The sequence below is a fragment of the Bos taurus genome, chromosome 14 (assembly GCF_002263795.3).
Source record: "Bos taurus isolate L1 Dominette 01449 registration number 42190680 breed Hereford chromosome 14, ARS-UCD2.0, whole genome shotgun sequence".
Classification (NCBI taxonomy): Eukaryota; Metazoa; Chordata; class Mammalia; order Artiodactyla; family Bovidae; genus Bos; species Bos taurus.
In genome coordinates this window covers 51629241-51651676 of record NC_037341.1, presented here as the reverse complement: position 1 = coordinate 51651676, position 22436 = coordinate 51629241, and the positions used below count along the sequence as shown (strand labels likewise).

At 36.0% G+C, this 22436-nt stretch overlaps 1 protein-coding gene across 1 annotated transcript in view; it reads right to left on the bottom strand.

The window, feature by feature from the left end:
• Positions 1–22436, bottom strand: part of CSMD3 (CUB and Sushi multiple domains 3) — a 1470240-nt gene that overhangs the window by 624114 nt on the left and 823690 nt on the right. The window contains exon 13 of the mRNA NM_001424929.1: positions 21604–21716. Coding sequence (NP_001411858.1) covers positions 21604–21716 — 113 coding nt within the window. The remainder of the gene's footprint in view (positions 1–21603; positions 21717–22436) is intronic.

The following is a 22436-nucleotide window of genomic DNA, read 5'->3' as shown; positions in this document are numbered from 1 at the left end:
ACTCTAACCAACTTACATACTTCTCTAACTTCCTCTTTTGTCATCTATAAGCTAGTTTCAATCTGGTAAACTGCAAGATCTGTGACAACTTGAAATGTCAAGTCTATATGATTATGTCTGGAGAAAAATGGTGCCTGTCTGCTTCTGAATTGCCCCTTCAGTGTCCCTAAAACTAGATAAATAACCAAGAATGAAAACAAAACCATGCGTGACTTCTGCCTTCAGAATACTGAATTCCTACTTGTCTGTAGAGAAAAAAAAAAAAAAATCCTACAGAGTTCAACTGCACAACTGTGACTACAGAGTAGAGAAAGCAAGCTTAAGAACATCTGTAAAAAGGCACAGAGGACATAAACAAAACAGACGAAATCATCCCCAGATAGAGCAAGTCAAACATTAAGTGTCAAAATAGTAAACACAACACTTGGGCTTAGCCATTAACACTGCTGATTAAATGAAGAGGCTTTAAAGTATGTGGGACTAGAAGTAGCAGTCTCAGAGAGCCTTAATTACAAAAAAGATACACACTGTTAGCGAAAGAATACTGTTCAATGAGGAAATGAGGCAATGAAGGAAAATAATTTTATAAAAAAAGTAAAAAAAATCTTTCTAAAAAGAATTCTAAAGAAATAAGACATGACAATCCTTCTCTCACCCCCAACCAACATCATCCATTAAAAAAAAAAAAAAAGTAAAGAGGACAGTAGAGAGCATTCTCGAACTAGGAATGCTGACCATGAAATGAATAGAAATAAGAAAAAGCTAACCACATCTATAAAAAACTACAGTGATATATCAGAAATGGGAATCGACACAATTTTGATTATAAAAATTCTCCTCTGAAAACAGTCATGAGGTTTAATAAAATTGTAATACAACACCTAAACTAAATTAAATATATTCAAATGATGAATCAGGGTTCTTAAAAACCTTGAATGAGAAAATAACCAGTAGAACTTAAAATGGACATAAGACAGTTTATAACAAAACAAAAGTTGATTTAGCTAAGAAAGAGGAAAAATGATTAAAATTATAATAGACAAGTCACTCCAGGAAGAAAGACTCAAATGAAAATCTTATATAGGAAATTGAATAAAGAAGGAGGAAACAGAATTCAGGAAAATGAAATAAAGAAAGAAAATGGATCAGTGTAAGCAGTTGAAATGCAAAACATATAGATAGCATATGTTAATTTAGTGTTCATGAAGAAAAAAATGTAATCAGTGGAACAGAATTCATACTTATATGTATAAACTAAGAAAATTTCCAAATATAAAGAAGCCTAAAGTCTAGATCTGACCTTTCAAGCCTAGACCTAGAAGGTAATAGAAAAAACTGAGCTGGTATAGTTACTTCTCAGGCTGATTTTTTTAAACAAACAAACAAAAATATTGTAATGAATCATTTATTTAAAGAAAAATAAATGCCTTGAGGGCCTCCAAACAGTTAAGCTGAAAAAAGTTAGTCACAAGAATTAGATTGGTATCAGAGTTTTCTAAAACAATATGCAAAATAAGGCAACAGTGAAGGATCACGTCCAAGAAAGTTAAGGGAATAGATGCACTCACAGGATATTATGCCCAAATGTCCAATTAAGCTGTCCTTCAAGTAAAAAATAATATATATATATGTATACACACACACATATATATGTGTGTGTATATATATATATATGGTCTTGAACATAAAGAACTGACAGAGTATTCCACACATGTACCCTACTAAAAAATGTTACTAGGAGAAGAACTCTGTCTAATCAAGAGATAAGTGGAAAAATTTTGGCAGAGAATATGAGAAATTTATTTTAATTTTAGAACTTAGATTAAAATAAGATTAAATGTAAGGGTAAATTCATGGATGAATAAGAATATATTAAATATTATATTTTCTGCCAAAGTAGAAGGAATGCAACAACAACAGAAAAAAAAAGAAGGGAGAACTTTGAGCATTTAGGAAAGCGGGGCAGCTTTTATTGTCACTTCTGGATCTAGGGCTTCGTGAAGCTAGAACAATTTTGGTACCCTCCTCATCCCGTTGTCCTTTTACCGTAAATGTTCTAAGCACACTTTAATTTAAAGAGAACAGAAGCAATCAGGTATGAAAACCCAAACCTTCTTAATTCTTCCCTCCACTTCATGCCTATATATTTATTTGAATTCAAACCCATCATTAGACATTTATTTATTATATTTGACAGCATGTCTATTACTGCTTAGGGCTTCTCTATATAACACCATATGTTACAATTTTCTCAAGGACACTTGTGTGCATTGCTGAGTTTCTAGCTACCCAATTACCACCAAACCTATCAAGAGGTTTATTTCAGATGAGCAAAGCCTTTCTGGATCGTGGACCTTATTCTATAACATACTAATGTATATTATAATCACTACAGTTATAACTGGACATGGAACAACAGACTGGTTCCAAATCAGGAAAGGAGTACATAAAGGCTGTATATGGTCACCCTGCTTATTTAACTTATATACAGAGTACATCATGAGAAACGCTGGGCTGGATGAAGCACAAGCTGGAATCAGGACTGCCAGGAGAAATATCAATAACCTCAGATATGCAGATGGCACCACCTTTATGGCAGAAAGCGAAGAAGAACTAAAGAGCCTCTTGATGAAAGTGAAAGAGGAGAGTGAAAAAGTTGGCTTAAAGCTCAACATTCAGAAAACTAAGATCATGGCATCTGGTCCCATCACTTCATGACACATACATGGGGAAAAAGTGGAAAGAGTGTCAGACTTTATTTGTGTGGGGGGGTGCTTCGAAATCACTGCAGATGATGACTGCAGACATGATATTAAAAGATGCTTACTCCTTGGAAGAAAAGTTATGACCAATCTAGATAGCTTATTTAACTTATATGCAGAGTACATCATGAGAAACGCTGGGCTGGAGGAAGCATAAGCTGGAATCAAGATTGCCTGGAGAAATACAATAACCTCAGATATGCAGATGACACCACCCTTATGGCAAAAAGTGAAGAGAAACTAAAAAGCCTCTTGATGAAAATGAAAGAGGAGAGTGAAAAAAAGTTGGCTTAAAGCTCAACATTCAGAAAACTAAGATCATGGTATCTGGTTCCATCATTTCATGGGAAATAGATGGGGAAACAGTGGAAACAGTGTCAGACTTTATTTTTTGGGGCTCCAAAATCACTTCAGATGGTGATTGCAGCCATGAAATTAAAAGACACTTACTCCTTGGAAGGAAAGTTATGACCAACCTAGACAGCATATTGTAAAGCAGAGATATTACTTTGCCAACAAAGGTCCGTCTAGTCATGGCTATGGTTTTTCCAGTGGTCATGTACGGATGTGAGAGTTGGACTGTGAAGAAAGCTGAGCACCAAAGAATTGACGCTTCTGAACTGTGGTGTTGGAGAAGACTTCTGAGAGTCCCTTGGACTGCAAGGAGATCCAACCAGTCCATCCTAAAGGAGATCAGTCCTGGGTGTTCATTGGAAGGACTGATGCTGAAGCTGAAACTCCAGTACTTTGGCCACCTCATGCGAAGAGTTGACTCATTGGAAAAGACCCTGATGCTAGGAGGGATTGGGGGCAGGAGGAGAACGGGACGACAGAGGATGAGATGGCTGGATGGCATCACCGACTTGATGGACGTGAGTTTGAGTGAACTCTGGGATGGACAGGGAGGCCTGGCGTGCTGTGATTCATGGGGTCACAAAGAGTCGGACATGACTGAGCGACTGAACTGAACTGAACTGAGATAGCATATTAAAAAGCAGAGACATTACTTTGCCAACGAAGGTCCATCTAGTTAAGGCTACGGTTTTTCCAGTAGTCATGTATGGACGTGAGAGCTGGACTATAAAGAAACCTGAGTGCTGAAGAATTGATGCTTTTTGGAGAAGACTCCTGAAAGTCCCTTGAATTGCAAGGAGATCCAACCAGTCTATCCCCTAAAGGAAATCAGTCCTGAATATTCATTGGAAGGACTGATGTTGAAGCTGAAACTCGAATACTTTGGCCACTAATGAGAAGAACTGACTCATTTGAAAAGACCTTGATACTGGGAAAGATTGAAGGTGGGGGGAGAAGTGGACGACAGAGGATGAGATGGTTGGATGGCATCACCGACTCAATGGACATGAGTTTGAGTAACCAGGAGTTGGTGATGGACAGAGAGGGCAGGCGTGCTATAGTCCATGGGGTCACAAAGAGTCAGCCATAACTGTGTGACTGCAGTAAACGGAACTGAACTGAACATTTTAGCTGACAGTAACTACTTCTTCTTCAAATCTTCTCATAAGATTTGAGAATCTTCACAAGATTCTCTCATACTAAAGAATCAGCCTCCCAAATAAAGAGCCAAGATTTCTTTCTTGAGATCCAGCTGCATTATTAACAGCTCCAAAATAATGGAACACAGTGAAATTATATGTAACAAGCCTAGATATATTTTATTTCCCACAACTACATCAGATCCTTCTTCCTACAACATGTCTCCTTAATGTCACAGCTGTTCCCCCAGTCACTCAAGCAGAAAGCTGAGCATTATCTTTGACTAACCCCTCTATTTCAACACTACAGTCACAACATCTGTTTAGATTCCAGGGTTTGCCAATTTTTTTTGTAAAGGTCTCCAGATTCTGTTGTCTTTTTACAAGCTGTATTGCCATTATCTTGGGTTTGGGCTTACCTCTTTTCTTAATGATTAAGATAACTTAATTTACTTTTCCTTTTGATTTCTTTTCCATACAATTATCAGAATTATATTATCCAAATATAACTCATAGACTATTACCCACTACTTAAATCCCTTCATAGTCTACCTATAGCTTAGAGGTCAGTGTCTTCTTTCATCTGCTGGTGCCACTTCCTTCTTACAAGTATGCTTCAGAAATAACAATGACTTGTACTTGACCTGTTTTGGCTAGGAGTTTCAGGATTCTTGTACCTTTGCCTGTGCTCTTTACTCTGTCTAGGATGTGCATACATATACAGCTTTGTTTATCTGATATTACCTCCTATCTAAATCCTGCCTTGTCCCTTGTCAAATTATTAAGTCTCTGCCTGGTGCTATCATTGTGTGTGCAAGCTTTTATTATTACATTCAAGACAATGCATTTACATTGTTTATATCTATGTCTATCTCTTATCTGACAAGGCAGGGATTATATTAAAGGAAGAGTACATGCCCACAGCAAATCTCATCATGATCTATAACCTAGAGGCATTTAATGAATGTTAATTGAATGAATACACAGATGAAGAATACAAATTATAATTTAATATATCACTGATTAAAGCATTTATAATTTTAATATCTTACCTTTTACTTTTATTATTAAGAATAATTTGTAAAGTTTCTTTTGAACTAAACTAAAACCATTCTTCTTTTATATTTATATCTTGCTATATAAATATTTTGTGATTGAATTAATATATTTAAATATTCACATAGACTGTTTCATCATAGAACTAGTTAGAGACAATAAAAATACATGGATTAGTAGTCACAACTGAGTGGACCTCAAAGTCACATGATTATTTAAACGTTGCAATTGGAACATTGAAATTATTTACATACATCAAGATTAAATAAGTTAATATATTTCCAACTTCTGGTATGATATTCTGTGTATAATGGATGTGCAAGAAATGTTAATTACTGTGCCTCTCTTGACAGTTTCAAAAAAGCCACGTATGGAAAAAATAGTAGATTTGCAGAGGTCAGCTTATCTTTTAAAGAGTAAGAGAGTTCAACCGCCATATTCCTATTATCTTCTATCTAAACTATGGGAGACATAACAGCAGCACCGTTGATGCTCAATGACTACACTCTTGTAATTTATATTATCTAGTGCACTAGATTCAACAAAACAGGGTTCCAACCCATGTGACTATTATTTTATCATATTATATTCTTCTGCTTTATTGACTTACATTTCTTATTTACTTTTCCTCTATCAAACTCCCCAAATACATACACACATACATGTGCACACACATGCACACACACACATACAAACACACTCCACTAAATTATTTTTCTTAGGAAAATAGGATCAGCTTTTATATATAAACTTCAAATTGGCTGAGATTTAGGTGATGAGAATTTGAACTGTTCAGAAAGACGTAATTTATTTGTTTCCATTTATTTTTGGTGTGCTGCTGTCCAAATCCCATCATTTAGGCTAGGTCAGATTTCCAAATCTCATTATAGAAGGTATGTTTTATGGGATGTCTTATATTCTCCATTTAGTTGGAATTTCAATTTCCTATCATGATATCTAAAGTTGATGGGAATATTGCCTTAAAACATTGTGAGCAACAGATTTGAAGCAGTGTGAGCTTCACCAAAAATCCTAATATATATTCCTAAAAGCTAAAAAACATTTAAATTAATTTTAAAATTATGTTTCAGTCTCAGATCAATGATTATTACATTGTTTCATTACGTTTCCCTCAGAAGCTTTGTCTGCTAATTCTACATCATAGCTACTTGAGGAATACAATCAAGTATTGTAAGTTTTAGCTGTTTTAGCTAAAGGAGGAGTAAGGAGTTTTAGCTGCTTCATTGGTGTAAAGACTAATGAAAATATAATTCAATTTATTTCAAATCTCATCCTACATATGTATTGACCTTCCAACTTATTCTATAAAAGAACCCTAAACAGGGCTGTGACTTTGGATCTGATGATTTAGAGTAACAGCCTTTACACATTTGTTGGTATTTTGTTTTCACTTTAATTTTCTTATTTTTAAGCTCAAAAAATTTTTCAGAATGTCATACATCTTTTGTGACCAAAATTTGACATTGTACTGCTCCCCTCTCCCTGCTCCAAAAGACACACAAGTATCACTGTCACACAATATCTTTTTAAATATGTGTAAAAATTCAGAAAACTTTCTCAGGCATTGTCAAGTTATTTTCTTAAGTAGAAGCAAAATGAGATTTCCCTTCTCACATAATCTCAGCGCACACAAATCATAAACAAGAAAAAAAAATACACCTCATGTAAATATATAATGATTGCCACTTTAATTATTTATTTTGTACTCTATTTTTGTCTTTCTTTTTTTTTTTTATTTTGTACTCTATTTTACAGTGTATGTGTTGCTTGAATTTTTAGATTTGTATGAGTCATTTCATCTGTTTAGGGATGAAATGTATCCCTTTAATTATCTAAATTGATTTCATAATCGAATTAAAAGAAAATTCACATCTCCTTATTACTACAAGGGTTACATCAAGCAGAAAATGATAATGCTATAATTCTGAGTGGTTTTCGTAAGTCGACTTGATTCAAAGTTTTTATCTGAAATAAAAATGTAGTGTGAGATGTTGTGAAATCTACCATCAATATGACTGTTAAGGGTACTAGCCAGAATATACTGTTCACCGATGCTCTCAGAAAAATTTTTCTTTTTTTTCCATATCTTTTCCTCCCCGCTGCCAGGCCTCCCACCCAGCCTGCAAAGCAACCACGGAAACTGAATAGCAGACCAAGTTAGAAAACTGTATTAAACAGACCAGTGGGAAAAACCACCTGAAGATGTTAAATACTTCTACTAATATAAAATATTATCATTTTATAACTATTTCAGATATCTCTGGGAGTACTGTTTCATTTCTTTTTTTATTTATTACTTTTTTAAATTAAAACAAATTTTAGAGAAGTTTTAAGTTGACCAAAAAATTGAGAAGAAAGCATTGACAGTCTCCATGTACTCCATACTATCATACAATCACAGCCTCAGCCACTCAATGTACCACACTAATGAGCCTACATTGACGCATCATCATCAAAAGTCTATAGTTTATATTAAATTTCACTGGTGGTGTTATACATTCTATGGCTTTGACAAGTGTGTGATAACATGGATCTATCATTGTAGTACCAGACAGAATAGGTTTATTATCCTAAAAGTCCTCTGTGCTCCATGTATTTGTCCTTTCCTCCACACAACTCCTGGAAACTACTGATCTTTTTACTATCTCCACAGTGTTGCCTTTTACATAAAGAGATATAGTTGGAATTATATAGTTTGTGGCCTTTTCACATTCAATTCAGTTCAGTCGCTCAGTCGTGTCCGACTCTTTGCGACCCCATGAATCTCAGCACGCCAGGCCGTCCTGTCCATCACCAACTCCCGGAGTTCACCCAAACTCATGTGCATCGAGTTGGTGATGCCATCCAGCCATCTCATCCTCTGTCATCCCCTTCTCCTCCTGCCCTCAATCCCTCCCAATATCAGGGTCTTTTCCAGTGAGTCAATTCTTTGCATGAGGTGGCCAAAGTATTGGATTTTCAGCTTCCTTAATTTAGTAATACACATTAAGCTTCCTCTATGTCTTTGTACTGCTTAACAGCACATTTTCTTTCAGGGCTAGATAGTACTCCACTGTCTGGATGTATCATAGTTTATTTATCCATTCACCTACTGAAGAACATCTTGGGTGCTGCAAGTTCTGATAATCATGAACAAAAGGACAATAAATATACATATGCAGTATTTATGTGATTTTCATTTCATTTGGGTAGATAAATATTAAAAAAGTGTGACTGCTGAATCATATATTTAAAAATACATTTAGTTTTGTAAGAAACTGTGACTATCTTAAAAAGTGGTTGTATTACACTGCATTTCCATCAGCAGTGAATGAGAGTTCCAGTTGTTCCACATCCACATAAACATTTGGTTTTGTCAGTGTTTTTGATTTTGGCCATTCTAATAAGTGTATAGTGATATCTCATCATTATAATTTGTACTCCCTTAAAGCCTTATGATGTTAAATATATTTCTATATGCTTACATGCCATCTGTATATCTTCTCTAGTGAGTTATTGGTACATGTCACTCATTTCTTAACTGAGCTGTTCATTTACTTATTGGTGAGTTTTAACAGTTGTTTGTGTGTGTGTCTGTTTAAACTAGTCCTTTATCAGGTGTGTCTTTTGCAAAATGTTTTCTACCATTCTGTAGCTCATATTCTCATTTTCTTTATGTCTTTTGCAGAGAAGAAGTTTTATATTTTAATGAAGTCCAGCTTATATATTACTTCTTTCATGCCTTTGGTGCCATACTCAAAGTTATATAGATTATTTCCTAATAGTGATATAGTTTTGCATTTTACCTTAAGGTCAATAACCCATTTTAAGTTACTTTATGTTAAGGGTTTAAAGTCTGTGCCCTGATTCTTTTTTTTTTTTTTTCAGGTAGATGTCCAGTTGTTCCAGCACCATTTATTGAAAGGATTATCTTTGTTCCACTATACTGCTTATGCACCTTTGCACAGATCAGTTATCTTTATTTCTGGGTTCTCTATTCTGTTTCCCTGATCCATCTTGTTGACATGAAATTGAGATATTGTGGGAGCTCTTTAAGTTCTGTAAACATGTATCATGTTTAAAATAAGGAATATCCACAATAGCATTGATATATATTTTCTTGCGAAAAATATTTTGCAGGTTTTTGATTGCTGTGAGTACCTCCATCTCTTTATATATTTTCTAGCTGTATCTTCTTTTACCTACTATCACTAAAGGGGTGTTTTCTTATTTTCTTTTTCAGAGAGAACTCTTACCTCGAAATTCCCACTTCATCCTTTTCATTTCAGAAGTTACATTCTGGTCCAGTTCCATATCATCTTGTTAAGACCACTGCAACAACCATTGTGATTTTATTCCACATTAAACCTCCTTCTTCTTGAGGTTAAAAGCTATATAGTTGACACTTAATAATGTGAGAGGTAGGGGCACTCACCGTCCATGCAGTATAAAAATCTGAGTGTAACTTTTGGCTGGCATTTTGTATAGATAGTTACTCCATATACATAGTTCCTCTGGATCTGCAGCTTCATATCTATGGATTCCACCTACCACAGACTGTGTAGCATTGTAGTATTTATTACTGAAAAAATAATCCTTGAATAATGGGTTGGTACTGTTCAAGACCCATGTTGTCCACAGGAGTCAACCCTGTATCCATGTATGTATGTATACATATATATATTCCTAACTTTCCCAGGATTGTCTTCCTGTTTTGTTGTTATGCTGAGCTTCCTTCTGAGGAGCTACCTGGGGACAATGCTAGCAGTAGGCTCTGTTACCTCTGTACTACTTGTTAGTGGCCTGGTTGGTGGTGGCTAGGTACAGACAAAAGTACAGGTATAATACACATGTGTTTGTATATGTATAGATACATGTGTGTGTGTGTATATATATATATATATATATACACACATACATATATGAATAAACATGCAAACATACATACATATATACACACAAGAGTAGACTCTTGAGAGTCCCTTAGACAGCAAGGGGATCAAACCAGTCAATCCTAAAGGAATTCAACCCTGAATATTCATTGGAAGGACTGATGCTAAAGTGGAAGCTCCAGTACTCTGGACACCTGATGCAAAGAGCCAACTCACTGGAAAAGAATCTGATGGTCAGAAATACTGAAGGCAAAAGAAGACGGTGGTAGAGGATGAGATGATTAGAAAGCATTACCAACTGAATGGACATGAACTTGAGCAAACTCAAGGAGACAATAGAGGACAGGGAGGCCTGGTATGCTGCAGTTCATGGGGTTGTAAAAGTCTAACACAACTTAGTGATCAAACAGGAAAATATATGTCTATGTGTGGGTCTGTGTGTGTATATATATGTGCTTATATATGTATATACACTTTGATAGATTAAGATAGACATTCAAAACTTTCAGCAATGATTCAATCAATGCTTTTTATTAATATTAGAATTCTTTTTGCAAACTAGATTATTTAAAAACATTTACTCTCTTTTCCCACCTTTTTGGACAGAATCCATTGTCCTACCTTTAATTCTGGTCCTGCAAATTGACTTGACTTGGCCAATGAATTTCAGCAGACAAGAAGCAAGAAGATATTTAAACATGTCTGTATGGTTGCACTTTTATCCTATGTCATTGTCTAGGGCACTGGTGTCAGAAGAATGAAGGATGCATGAATTCAAATTCATCCTAGATCAGCCCACCATCAGCCTATGCTTAGCACAGACTTGTGAAAATAAATAACTGTTGTTTGAGCTAATGAGTTTGAGAATGGTTAAGATTACCACTATGTTCAAGAAATAACATAGCATTACATTCAGATAATAATTTATTTAAATAAACAGGTACCTCTTTGCACATTGTCAGATTGGCACTATTCCAAAATTCTGAATTAGAACTATCAAGATTTCTTTCTCACTTGAGATAAGCATATAGAGCATTGGGATCTTACTTAATAATATGAGTAACTTTGTTCTCCTCTGCCATTAATGATCACATTCTGAAAATATAAATACCAAACATATCTCACATTTTACTTTCTTCTTATAACAGATAAGGAAAAGCATTTTAGTCTTCAATAATTCTTGTACTTCCATTGATACTTCTCTTTGATTTGAAATATATTCCCTAGTTAAGGTGGATATAATTAATAACCACAGAACAATATGTATAAAAATAAATTATTACTGGCATTGAGGGAAAAAACACATTACTTTGATTAGAAATCTTGATGACTATAGATTATCTGACAGAGGCTTTGTACAGCCTACAAGAGTTTGTCAATCAGTCAACTACATATATATATATATATATATATATATATATATATATATGTATACACATACATATACACACACACAGACACACACACACATATATATATATATATATATATACACGTATATATATATATATATGTATATGAACAGTGCAAAGAAATAGAGTAAAACAATAGAAAGGGAAAAACTTAGAGATCTCTTCAAGAAAATTAGAGATACCAAGGGAAGATTTCATGAAAAGATGGTCACAATAAAGGACAGAAACAGTATGGACCTAACAAAAGCAGAAGATATTAAGAAAAGGTGGCAAGAATACCTAGAAGAACTACACAAAAAAGATCTTAAAGACCCAGATAACCACAATGATGTGATCACTCACCTACAGCCAGACACCCCAGAGCTTGAAGTCAAGTGGGCCTTAGGAAGCACCACTACAAACAAAGTTAGTGGAGGTGATGGAACTCTAGCTGAGTAATTTCATATCCTAAAGATGATGCTGTGAAAGTGCTGCACTCAATATGCCAGCAAATTTGGAAAACTCAGCAGTGGCCACAGGACTGGAAAAGGTCAGTTTTCATTCCAATCCCAAAGAAAGGCAGTGCCAACGAATGTTCAAACTACCACACAATCGGACTCATTTCACACGCTAGGAAAGTAATGCTCAAAATTCTACAACTAAGTTTCAACAGTACATGAACCAAGAACTCCTGGATGTTCAAGCTAGATTTTAAAAAGCCAGAGGAGCAAGAGATCAAATTGCCAACATCCACTGGATCACAGAAAAAGCAAGAGAATTCCAGAAAAATATCTACTTTTTCTTCATTGACTACACTAAAGCCTTTGATTGTCTGGATCACAGGAAACTGTGGAAAAATCTTAAAGACATGGGAATGTTAAACCACCTTATCTGCCTCCCACAAAACCTGTATTCAGGTCAAGAAGCAACAGTTAGAATAGACATAGAACAACAGACTGGTTCCAAATTGGGAAAGTAGAACATCAAGGTTGTATATAGTCACCCTGATGATTTAATTTACATGCAGAGTACATCATGTGAAATGCTGGGCTGGGTGAAGCACAGCTGGACTCAAGATGGGCAGGGAGATATATCAGTAACTGCAAATATGCAGACGACAGGCATCACCTTTATGGCAGAAAGTGAAGAGGAACAAAAGAGCCACTTGATGAAAGTGAAAGAGGAAAGTGAAAAAGCTGGCTTAAAACTCAACATTAAAAAAATGGAGATCATGGCCTCTGGTCCCATCACTTCATGGCAAATAGATGGGGAAACAATGGAAACAGTGACAGACTTTCTTTTCTTGGACTCCAAAATCACTGCAGATGGTGACTGCAGCCATGAAATTAAAAGACACTTGCTCCTTGGAAGAAAAGCTATGACAAACCAAAACAGCATATTAAAAGCAGAGACATTACTTTGCCAACAAAGGTCCATTTAGTCAAAGCTATGTTTTTTCCAGTAGTCATATATGGATGTGAGAGTTGGAGCATAAAGAAAGCCAAGGGCTGAGGAACTGATGCTTTTGAACTGTGGTGTTGGAGAAGACTCTTGAGAATCCCTTGAACTGAAAGGAGATCCAACTAGTCAATCCTAAAGGAAATCAGTCCTGAATAGTCACTGGAAGGACTGATGCTGAAGCTGAAGTTCCAGTACATTGGCCCCTTGATGCTAAGAGCTAACTCATTAGAAAAGACCCTGATGCTGGGAAAGACTGAAGGCAGGAGAAGATGGGGACAACAGAGGATGAGATGTTTGGATGGCATCACTGACTCAATGGACATGAGTTTGAACAAGTGCTGGGAGATGGTGAAGGATAAGGAAGCCTGGCTTGTTGCAGTCTATGGGGTCACAAAAGTCAGGCACGACTGAGTAACTGAAGAATTATATACATACACACACACACACACACACATATCTTGGATATATGGAGAAATACAAAGTGTGAAGCAATATAGTGCAGCTGGTAAAGAATCTGCTCAGTTGGTAAAGAATCTGCCTGCAATCAAGGAGATCTTGGTTTGATGGGGAAGATCTTCTGGAGAAGGGATAGACTACCCACTCCAGTATTCTTGGGCTTCCCTTGTGGCTCATCTGGTAAGGAATCTGCCTGCAATATGGGTTCAACCCCTGGGTTAGGAAGATGCCCTGGAGAAGGGAAGAGCTACCCACTCCTATATTCTGGCCTGCAGAATTCCATGGACTGTATAGCCCATGGGGTCACAAGGAGTCAGACATGACTGAGCAACTTTCACTTCACTCACAGAAGCAACAGCTTATCATTCCACTTTGGGCTAAGGCAGTACCAATAGTGACTGTGAGAAAAAATTGATCTTTATATGGTACTCAATTTTCTCAAGATGCAATAATTATAATTGATTCAACTACCTCACAAGTCTCTTCCAGCTCCAAAGTTCTATAATTCCATTACTTAACTAAATACTAGTCCCTGTCCTCAGGGGAAAGTTGCAAAAGCCATCTACCTGGGAGTGGGTGGAATGATCTTTTTCTTCCATGGGAAAAAATGAACATCTTTCAGTCTCACAGATTCAGTTTCACAGTATGTTTTGCAACAAAGTATGACTCACTCTTTCCACCTCTCACACCACAGCTTTCTCTCTCTCCATTTTGGCCATACACCCAGGAATTCTATCAAGTACTCAAATGAACTTGTCATCTAAACACACTCGTCTTGCTGTCCAGCTTCTAGCCTCAGTAACTCTTACTCAGCTTCATATCTCAGTCCATGTTTATCTCCTGAAGAAAGCTTTTCTTGAGGTTTGCATTAGATGCCTTGGGATAGTCTCCCAAAAGCACATTGCCTTTTTCATTTTCATCACTTTTTAATGTTTACCACTATTTTTAAAGTGTCAGTCTTCGTTCCATTAGTCTGAAAGCAGTGACTAAGTATCTTACTTTTTGCTATGTACCCTGTCCTTCACCATGCCTGGTACATAGTGGTAAGTCAACAGTTATTTTAAAAGACGTGATTTTTAATACTCTACTGCTACTCATTCTCATTCTGGTGCTATAGATACAAAAAGGTTAACCCTCACTGCAGACTGTGACAAAGTCAAACTGAATATTTTAGGAACAGTAGTTTTCTAAAGAAACTTGATGTACTGAATGTAAAATAAAATAAGTCCTTTAAGCTAATAAAAGGTAACAATAAAAATAATAAATTTTATTATAAGTTTTCATGAATCATGCTAAAAAGCCCTCTTTATTCTGAGCATGGACTGAAATGTTATCATAACAATCCCCCACAAAATACTGCATGCTATTTAGCAATTTTCCCAAGGAAGGGAAACACTTTTACAGGCAATATTTCAATAAAGAAAATGAAAATTATATGAAGAGAAGAAATATCTCAAAAGACACAATAACGAAAAAACCCAAGGGGGCTCACTAGTTCTGTGTTAATAGGCCACCACCAGATAGAAAAAATTTCTAAGACAGAAATTTTCCTGAGAACTCAAACAAAGAATGTCCCATTGAAGGTATATCAGTTTACTATAATGAATAAATATTGAGTATAATATTCTTGGACAATGCAATGAACATATCAACATTTAATTTATCAAATATAATAAAAGAGTGTTAGAATTCAAAGGAAATATTTAGTCCAAGCTCCTTGTTTTAAAGACAGAGACACTTTCCTTTCAGCATATACTGAATCAGCTATATACATGGCACACCTTAGAGGAAAACAGTTATTTGCACAAACGAACTTAGATTCCGATCTAATCCCACAAACACTGAAATATATCTCCATAACATGCTAACATTATGTTTGTATATGAAAATAATTGAATTCCTAGAAAATTTTAAAAATATTTTTGATACAATTATAATTATTTTCATTATTTCCAGAGTGCATTTTTAAGAGACTATCAATCATCATCTAAGTATGTTCTTTAGATGACTTTGATCTAATTTAATTGAATTCACTTGAGATAGAGTGAATATATATATATTTTATAGGCCTATATATATATATATATATATATGCCAATTTCTGAACTATAACATAAATATTAAGGCAGATAAAATAATCAAAAATTTTTACATATTTTCCATTATTCTATAGCATGATTTCAGTGATAACTAATTATGTCTCAGTGCCGTAATTAATCATATAAGAACCAAGGAATTACTTTACAATATTGTATTGGTTTCGCCATACATCAACATGAATCCACCACAGGTATACATGTGTTCCCCATCCTGAACCCCCTTCCGTCCTCCCTCCCCATACCATCCCTCTGGGTCGTCCCAGCATACCAGCCCCAAGCATCCAGATCATGCACCGAACCTGGATTGGCGATTCGTTTCATATATGATATTATACATGTTTCAATGTCATTCTCCCAAATCATCCCACCCTCTCCCTGTCCCACAGACTCCAAAAGACTGTTCTATACCTCTGTGTCTCTTTATTAAAAAAAAAAAAAAAAAAGCATGGAGTCCTAACCACTAGACCACCACGGAAGTAAAAAAAAAAAAATAATAAGGAATTAAAGCTACTTTCTAAACATCTCAATAAATCTCATGATATGATTTGAGAATTAAAAAAAAAAAAACTGGAACCAAAACTTAATCCATAAATAATAGCATTAAGGCATATGTCCTAATACTAGCAAAGACCTTTATTCACTACAAATGTACACTGTCAGTAGAAGGCGATTAGAGAACGCTAATATTTTCATGTTTCCTTTCCTGATAAAAGCAAAGAATGTATTAAATATTACTTTCTCAACTGTAACTGTTCATTTCTATGCGTATACATTCTCCCTGGGATCCAAGTAAGGTGTTTTTCCACCTTAATTTTTTTTTGAAAATACAGAAAAGAAAAAGAAAGAAATATATCTGATTCTACAAGCATTGAACTGTAATGTAAATATTGTTTTTTTCTATCTTGAAAGAATTAAACAAAGAGATCACAAATGTGTTAATTAGGACTTAATTAGTGACATAAACTGAACTCATCATGGCTTAAACAAGGAAAAGTTTATAACCTTATACAATTAAATAGCCAAGGTCTAGTATTCCCTTCAGGCAGTTAGAAGTTTCTATTTTCTCCTACAGTACTGTTTTTCATTCTTTTAATCTACTGGTTCTTCTAGTAACGAAAGTTGGACATCAGTAGGCACCAAGTTAAATGATCCTTAAGAGTATATAATCTCGGAAAAGCGATTTTCTTCCACCTGGAATCTATATCAATTGCCCCAGATCCTAGACTGATAACTGTATCAAAAGGAATTCTGATTAGTTCAGCCCAAGCCTACAGACCCATACAGAACTAGAACAGATAAGGGTCATCAAAGCCTAAAATAGCTGAGCTGATAGAAGAAAGTGGGAGGATTGCTGGGCAAGCAAAAAAGCAGATGCTGCCAAAGAGAGAAAAATTTACTCTTTGTACAATTAGTTAACACCACATGGGGTCTCAAGGAGTCAGACATGACTGAGCAAATGAACTGAACTGATAAATATTTGGATAATATATCTTTTCTATTCTTTATTTTTTTAGAAAAAGTTTTTTTCTAATAAACTATGTATGAACTGTTAATATTTTTGAAAACTATTATCTATATCCTAGAAAAATTTCTAACAAGATATAAATGACCAACATTAATCCAGGAAAAGATACGAAGAGGCTTACAGTCACAGAAAAAAAAAAAATTAAATTTCCTAAATATTTAACATTGAGTAAAAACGACCAAGTAGTCTTATAGCTATGTTCTCTCTTACAAAGACAAAATACACAAGAAAATGCATGCTTAGTTTATAGGAGATCTACCTTAATGTTATCTCATGAAAAATCTATAGGTGATTTAAAAAAAAGAAAAACACCAATACAGTATACTAACGCATATATACGGAATTTAGAAAGATGGTAACAATAACCCTGTGTATGAGACAGCAAAAGAGACACTGATGTATAGATCAGTCTTATGGATTCTGTGGGAGAGGGAGAGGGTGGGGAGATTTGGGAGAATGGCATTGAAACATGTATAATATCATGTATGAAACGAGTTGCCAGTCCAGGTTCGATGCAGGATACTGGATGCTTGGGGCTGGTGCACTGGGACGACCCAGAGGGAGGGTATGGGGAGGGAGGAGGGAGGGGGGTTCAGGATGGGGAACACAGGTATACCTGTGGCAGATTCATTTCTACATTTGGCAAAACTAATATAATATTGTAAAGTTTAAAAATAAAATAAAATTAAAAAAAAAGATGTCTTTAGATCAAATAGAGAAAGTTTTTGTTTTGCTTTGTTTTGTTTTTAAGCAGTGTTCCATTTAGAACCAACCTACTACCTAACTGAGAACATGGTAATTATGAAAATTATTTTTAGTAGGCAAAGTTGCTAAACTTATATGCATATCAAAATTTGAAACTTCTCAACATGAATCCTGCTTCAACTTTGAGCTCAGGTTTTAAACTATGGGAGATGTAAAAACATGATTTTCACAGTAAAAAAACTAAACTTTTGAGGATGTACCTTACCTATCATATTTAGGGTCAACTCATTTGTTCAGCTTTATTGAACAAATGGTCATTAATTACCTATGAGGATATAGCAGGGGCTTGCTAATGGAAATTTAAAGATGAACATGATGCATTTTTGTGGAAGGCATGGCAACCCATTCCAGTATTCTCACCTGGAGAATTCCCATGGGCAGAGGAGCCTGGTGGGCTAAGTCCATGGAGTTGAAAGGAGGTGGACAAGACTGAGAGGCTAAACAGGGAAGATGTTCTTTTGTAATGTGTGGAGTTAAGGAAGGCTTCACAGAAAAATATTTGAACTTTGTCTTAAAGGATGAGTGATGTGATGTTGCGTTTAGAACTGAATATAGATCCAGACAGAATTTACTGAGTGTAAGGAGAAGTATGAAACAACTTGCTGGGTTCAAAGATCATTTTATAAAACTTAAGTGTAGAGAGAAAACAAAAATCTGTAAGATAAGCACTATGGAGGTTCTGGAATGTTTGGAAACGTTTTAAGCTGGAGGGTAATATGATCGATAACCTCTCTGTTGCTGGGAGATCACCATTAGCAGTATGGATGTTAGACTGGAAGAGACCAGGCTGAAGGGTGGGAGAAGAGTAAGGACATTATTCGTTAAGAATTGTCTGGGTTTGTTTCAAATATCTCATCTTGGTGGATGTTAGCATAGGGATAGTTGGATATATTTTTTTTCTGTCACTATATTATGCTCTTGCTAAGAGAGAAAATATCTGGCTATTCTTTATTCTTTCTTTCTTATTTACTTTTTTTTTTTTTGGCATCACCTCATGGCATGTGGGAGGGATCTTATCTTAGTTCCCCAACTAGGGAATCAACCCTTGCCACCTGCAGCGGGAACATAGCGTCTTAACCACTGCACTGCCAGATAAGTTTTAGTTGTTCTTTCTATATTCAACAGCTCATTCAGTAGGTGGCACATAGCAGATCCTTAAGCAGTACATATATTTTCAAATTTTGTTAAAAACTGAGCAGAAAACAAAAAAAATAATGCTTAATTGTGCTACTTCACAATGTACTTCCAGCTCCTGAACTGCAGTGGAGACTGTTGAAATATCGATAGCACTCTCCTGCTGCTCAAAACTGTTTGTGAACTTTAAAAACTGTATTCTTTACTGAAACAGTGTCATTAATGATTAACACAGCTTGAATGATTCTAGACTTTCTAACAGCTAACTTTCATAGGGTGAAGAAAATAATACAACAAAGAGGAATATAATTTACAGGGGAAAAATAAAAAAAAATAAAACAATCAAGGCATAGATACTTGCAACAGAAGCTGACCATACTTTAACCTTTGTAACTTGTTTTATTTTCTGGGGACAGATGTGGATTTTAAATGGAGTAAGAATATATTTAAAATTATAATCAGGCTAACCTTTTTATTTTTTAAAACTGACATTTATACAGATTTCCTGAACTATTCAAATTAATGTAGCACCAAATTTAGTCTCAAGTTAAAAACACAGAATGCATGTGTCCTGTTCTTCCTGACAACACCATGCATTCATTTCCCTGTGTCCAGATAGAAGGGCATGAAAAGCCAATCTTTGAAAAAATAAACTCTGGTTAAAAATTATTATTATGCAAGTAAAAGAATTCTGTCTACTTTATAATCCACTGTTGAACTGATAAAATAGAGAATAATACTTTTTAAAATAAAAAAAAAATAAATTCAGGTAGCTATATATTCTGATGTTCTGTTCTACATTTTCATCTTTTAAAGCATAGATTTTAATTAAACTTAATAACATACATATGTTTTCCACCAGAATTTCAAAACTGCATTTTTGATATGTACATTGGGTGTATACCTGCACATCAATTGTCTCTATTTGACTTTAAAATGGTTAATCATGTGTCAGAGATATTTGTGATTTCAGTGTCTGCATCTATCTCTTATAAATGGAACTGAAACAAAAGATTGTGTTATACACATATAATTTAACATTAATCTGCAAAACTATCAATATTGGGATGAGTAGTTGCAATTTAAAACATCTGCGGTTCATAATTTATATAGAAGTTAATAATCTGAACACTAATACCATGCATATAATCTGAGAGATTCACAGATGCACTCAGTTCAGTTCAGCCACTCAGTCGTGTTCAACTCTTTGTGACTCCATGAATCGCAGCACGCCAGGCCTCTCTGTCCATCACCAACTCCCAGAGTTCACTCAGCCTCACGTCCATCGAGTCAGTGATGCCATCCAGCCATCTCATCCTCTGTCGTCCCCTTCTCCTCCTGCCCCCAATCCCTCCCAGCATCAGAGTCTTTTCCAATGAGTCAACTCTTTGAATGAGGTGGCCAAAGTACTGGAGTTTCAGCTTCAGCATCATTCCTTCCAAAGAAATCCCAGGGCTGATCTCCTTCAGAATGGACTGGTTGGATCTCCTTGCAGTCCAAGGGACTCTCAAGAATCTTCTCCAACACCACAGTTCAAAAGCATCAATTCTTCGGTGCTCAGCTTTCTTCACAGTCCAGCTCTCACATCCATACATGACCACTGGAAAAATCATAGCCTTGACTAGACGGACCTTTGTTGGCAAAGTAATGTCTCTGCTTTTCAATATGCTATCTAGGGTGGTCATAACTTTTCTTCCAAGGAGTAAGCATCTTTTAATGATTGTTCTTTGCTCTCAGAAGATATTAGCAATTAGCGGGCGGCTGCGACCGGCACACTTAGTGGGGCCGAGAGGAGCTACCCCATGTCGGAGGTCAGGGACAGAAGCCGGGAGGACCCCATGCCCGAGGGGAGGCGGCCAAGAGGAGTTACCCCACGTTCAAAGTAAGGGGCATTGGCCGAGAGTGCCAGGCTGTGACGGCGCAGGAACGGCCGAGAGGAACTACCCCGTGTCGGAGGTTAGTGGCGGCGGCCAAAAAGAGCTACCCTACGTCGGAGGCCACGGGCGGAAGCTGAGAGGACCTACCCCACGCCCGAGGCCAGAGACTGCGGCCGGGAGGAGCAACCCCACCTCCAAGGAGTGGTGGCTGCGCAGGCGCAGGAGAGCCTAGAGTAGCTATTCCACGTTCAAGGTCAGAAGGGGCAGCGGTGAGGAGATACCCCACAGATGCATTACAAAATAAAAATAAAGAATTAAGTCCTTTGCTATGTGTTTAAGTAATTAGTAGATTTTTGCCAGGCAATTTGTATAAAGTTTATAAAATCACATTGCATATTTTTGGAAAGCTGAGGAGTCCAGAGTGACTAAAGCCTAGGCACTGTATAGTGGTATAGCGGACTTAAAGGAGAGATGAAGTATGTAAAATATCCTCATTTGAAAGGAAAGACAATTTTTCTTAAAGAAAAGTGAAATCAACATTTGTAATTAATTTAAAAAGTAAAGTGTTACATTGAAATATACTCTTGCTTGTATGCTGGGAAACTTTTATAGATGCAATTAAACTTTAATTTAAAAGTATTCTCTGGTGTTATTAAGGTAACATATTTCCCACAGTAACAATTTATCATTACCTTTGTAGTTAACCTTGAAGCCAACAGATCCGACACTTTCATCTGTTTGAAGGTGCAGCCACATTTGGCTACTCATGCTTACTATCAGGTCTGGCACAAAGCTTCCAGTCAGCCTAAAAAGAGGTGGATAGAGAGAGGAGAAACAGATTATTAAAATACCACTGCACTGACAGGAAAGTTTCTAGTTGTTCTTTTTATATGGAACAGATCATTTGAATACCTCTCTAAGCAAATTATGAGACAGATGAGTTTCTCACAACTTTCTCAGCTAGAAACAAACGTCAGATTAATTTACAAGACAGAACAGACAAATAACATAATTTAGTGATCAATGTTTACTATAAACAAGTACTATTTATGTGCTAAACTAGGTTATATTTTTGCTTTATTGAGTATGCCAAAGCCTTTGACTGTGGATCACAATAAACTGTGGAAAATTCTGAAAGAGATGGGAATACCAGACCACTTGACCTGCCTCTTGAGAAACCTATATGCAGGTCAGGAAGCAACAGTTAGAACTGGACATGGAACAACAGATTGGTCCCAAAAAGGAAAAGGAGTACATCAAGGCTGTATATTGTCACCCTCCTTAGTTAACTTCTATGCAGAGTACCTCATGAGAAACGCTGGGCTGGAAGAAGCACAAGCTGGAATCAAGATTGCCAGGAGAAATATCAAAAACCTCAGATATGCAGATGACACCACCCTTATGGCAGAAAGTGAAGAGGAACTAAAAAGCCTCCTGATGAAAGTGAAAGTGGAGAGTGAAAAAATTGGCTTAAAGCTCAACATTCAGAAAACGAAGATCATGGCATCTGGTCCCATCATTTCAT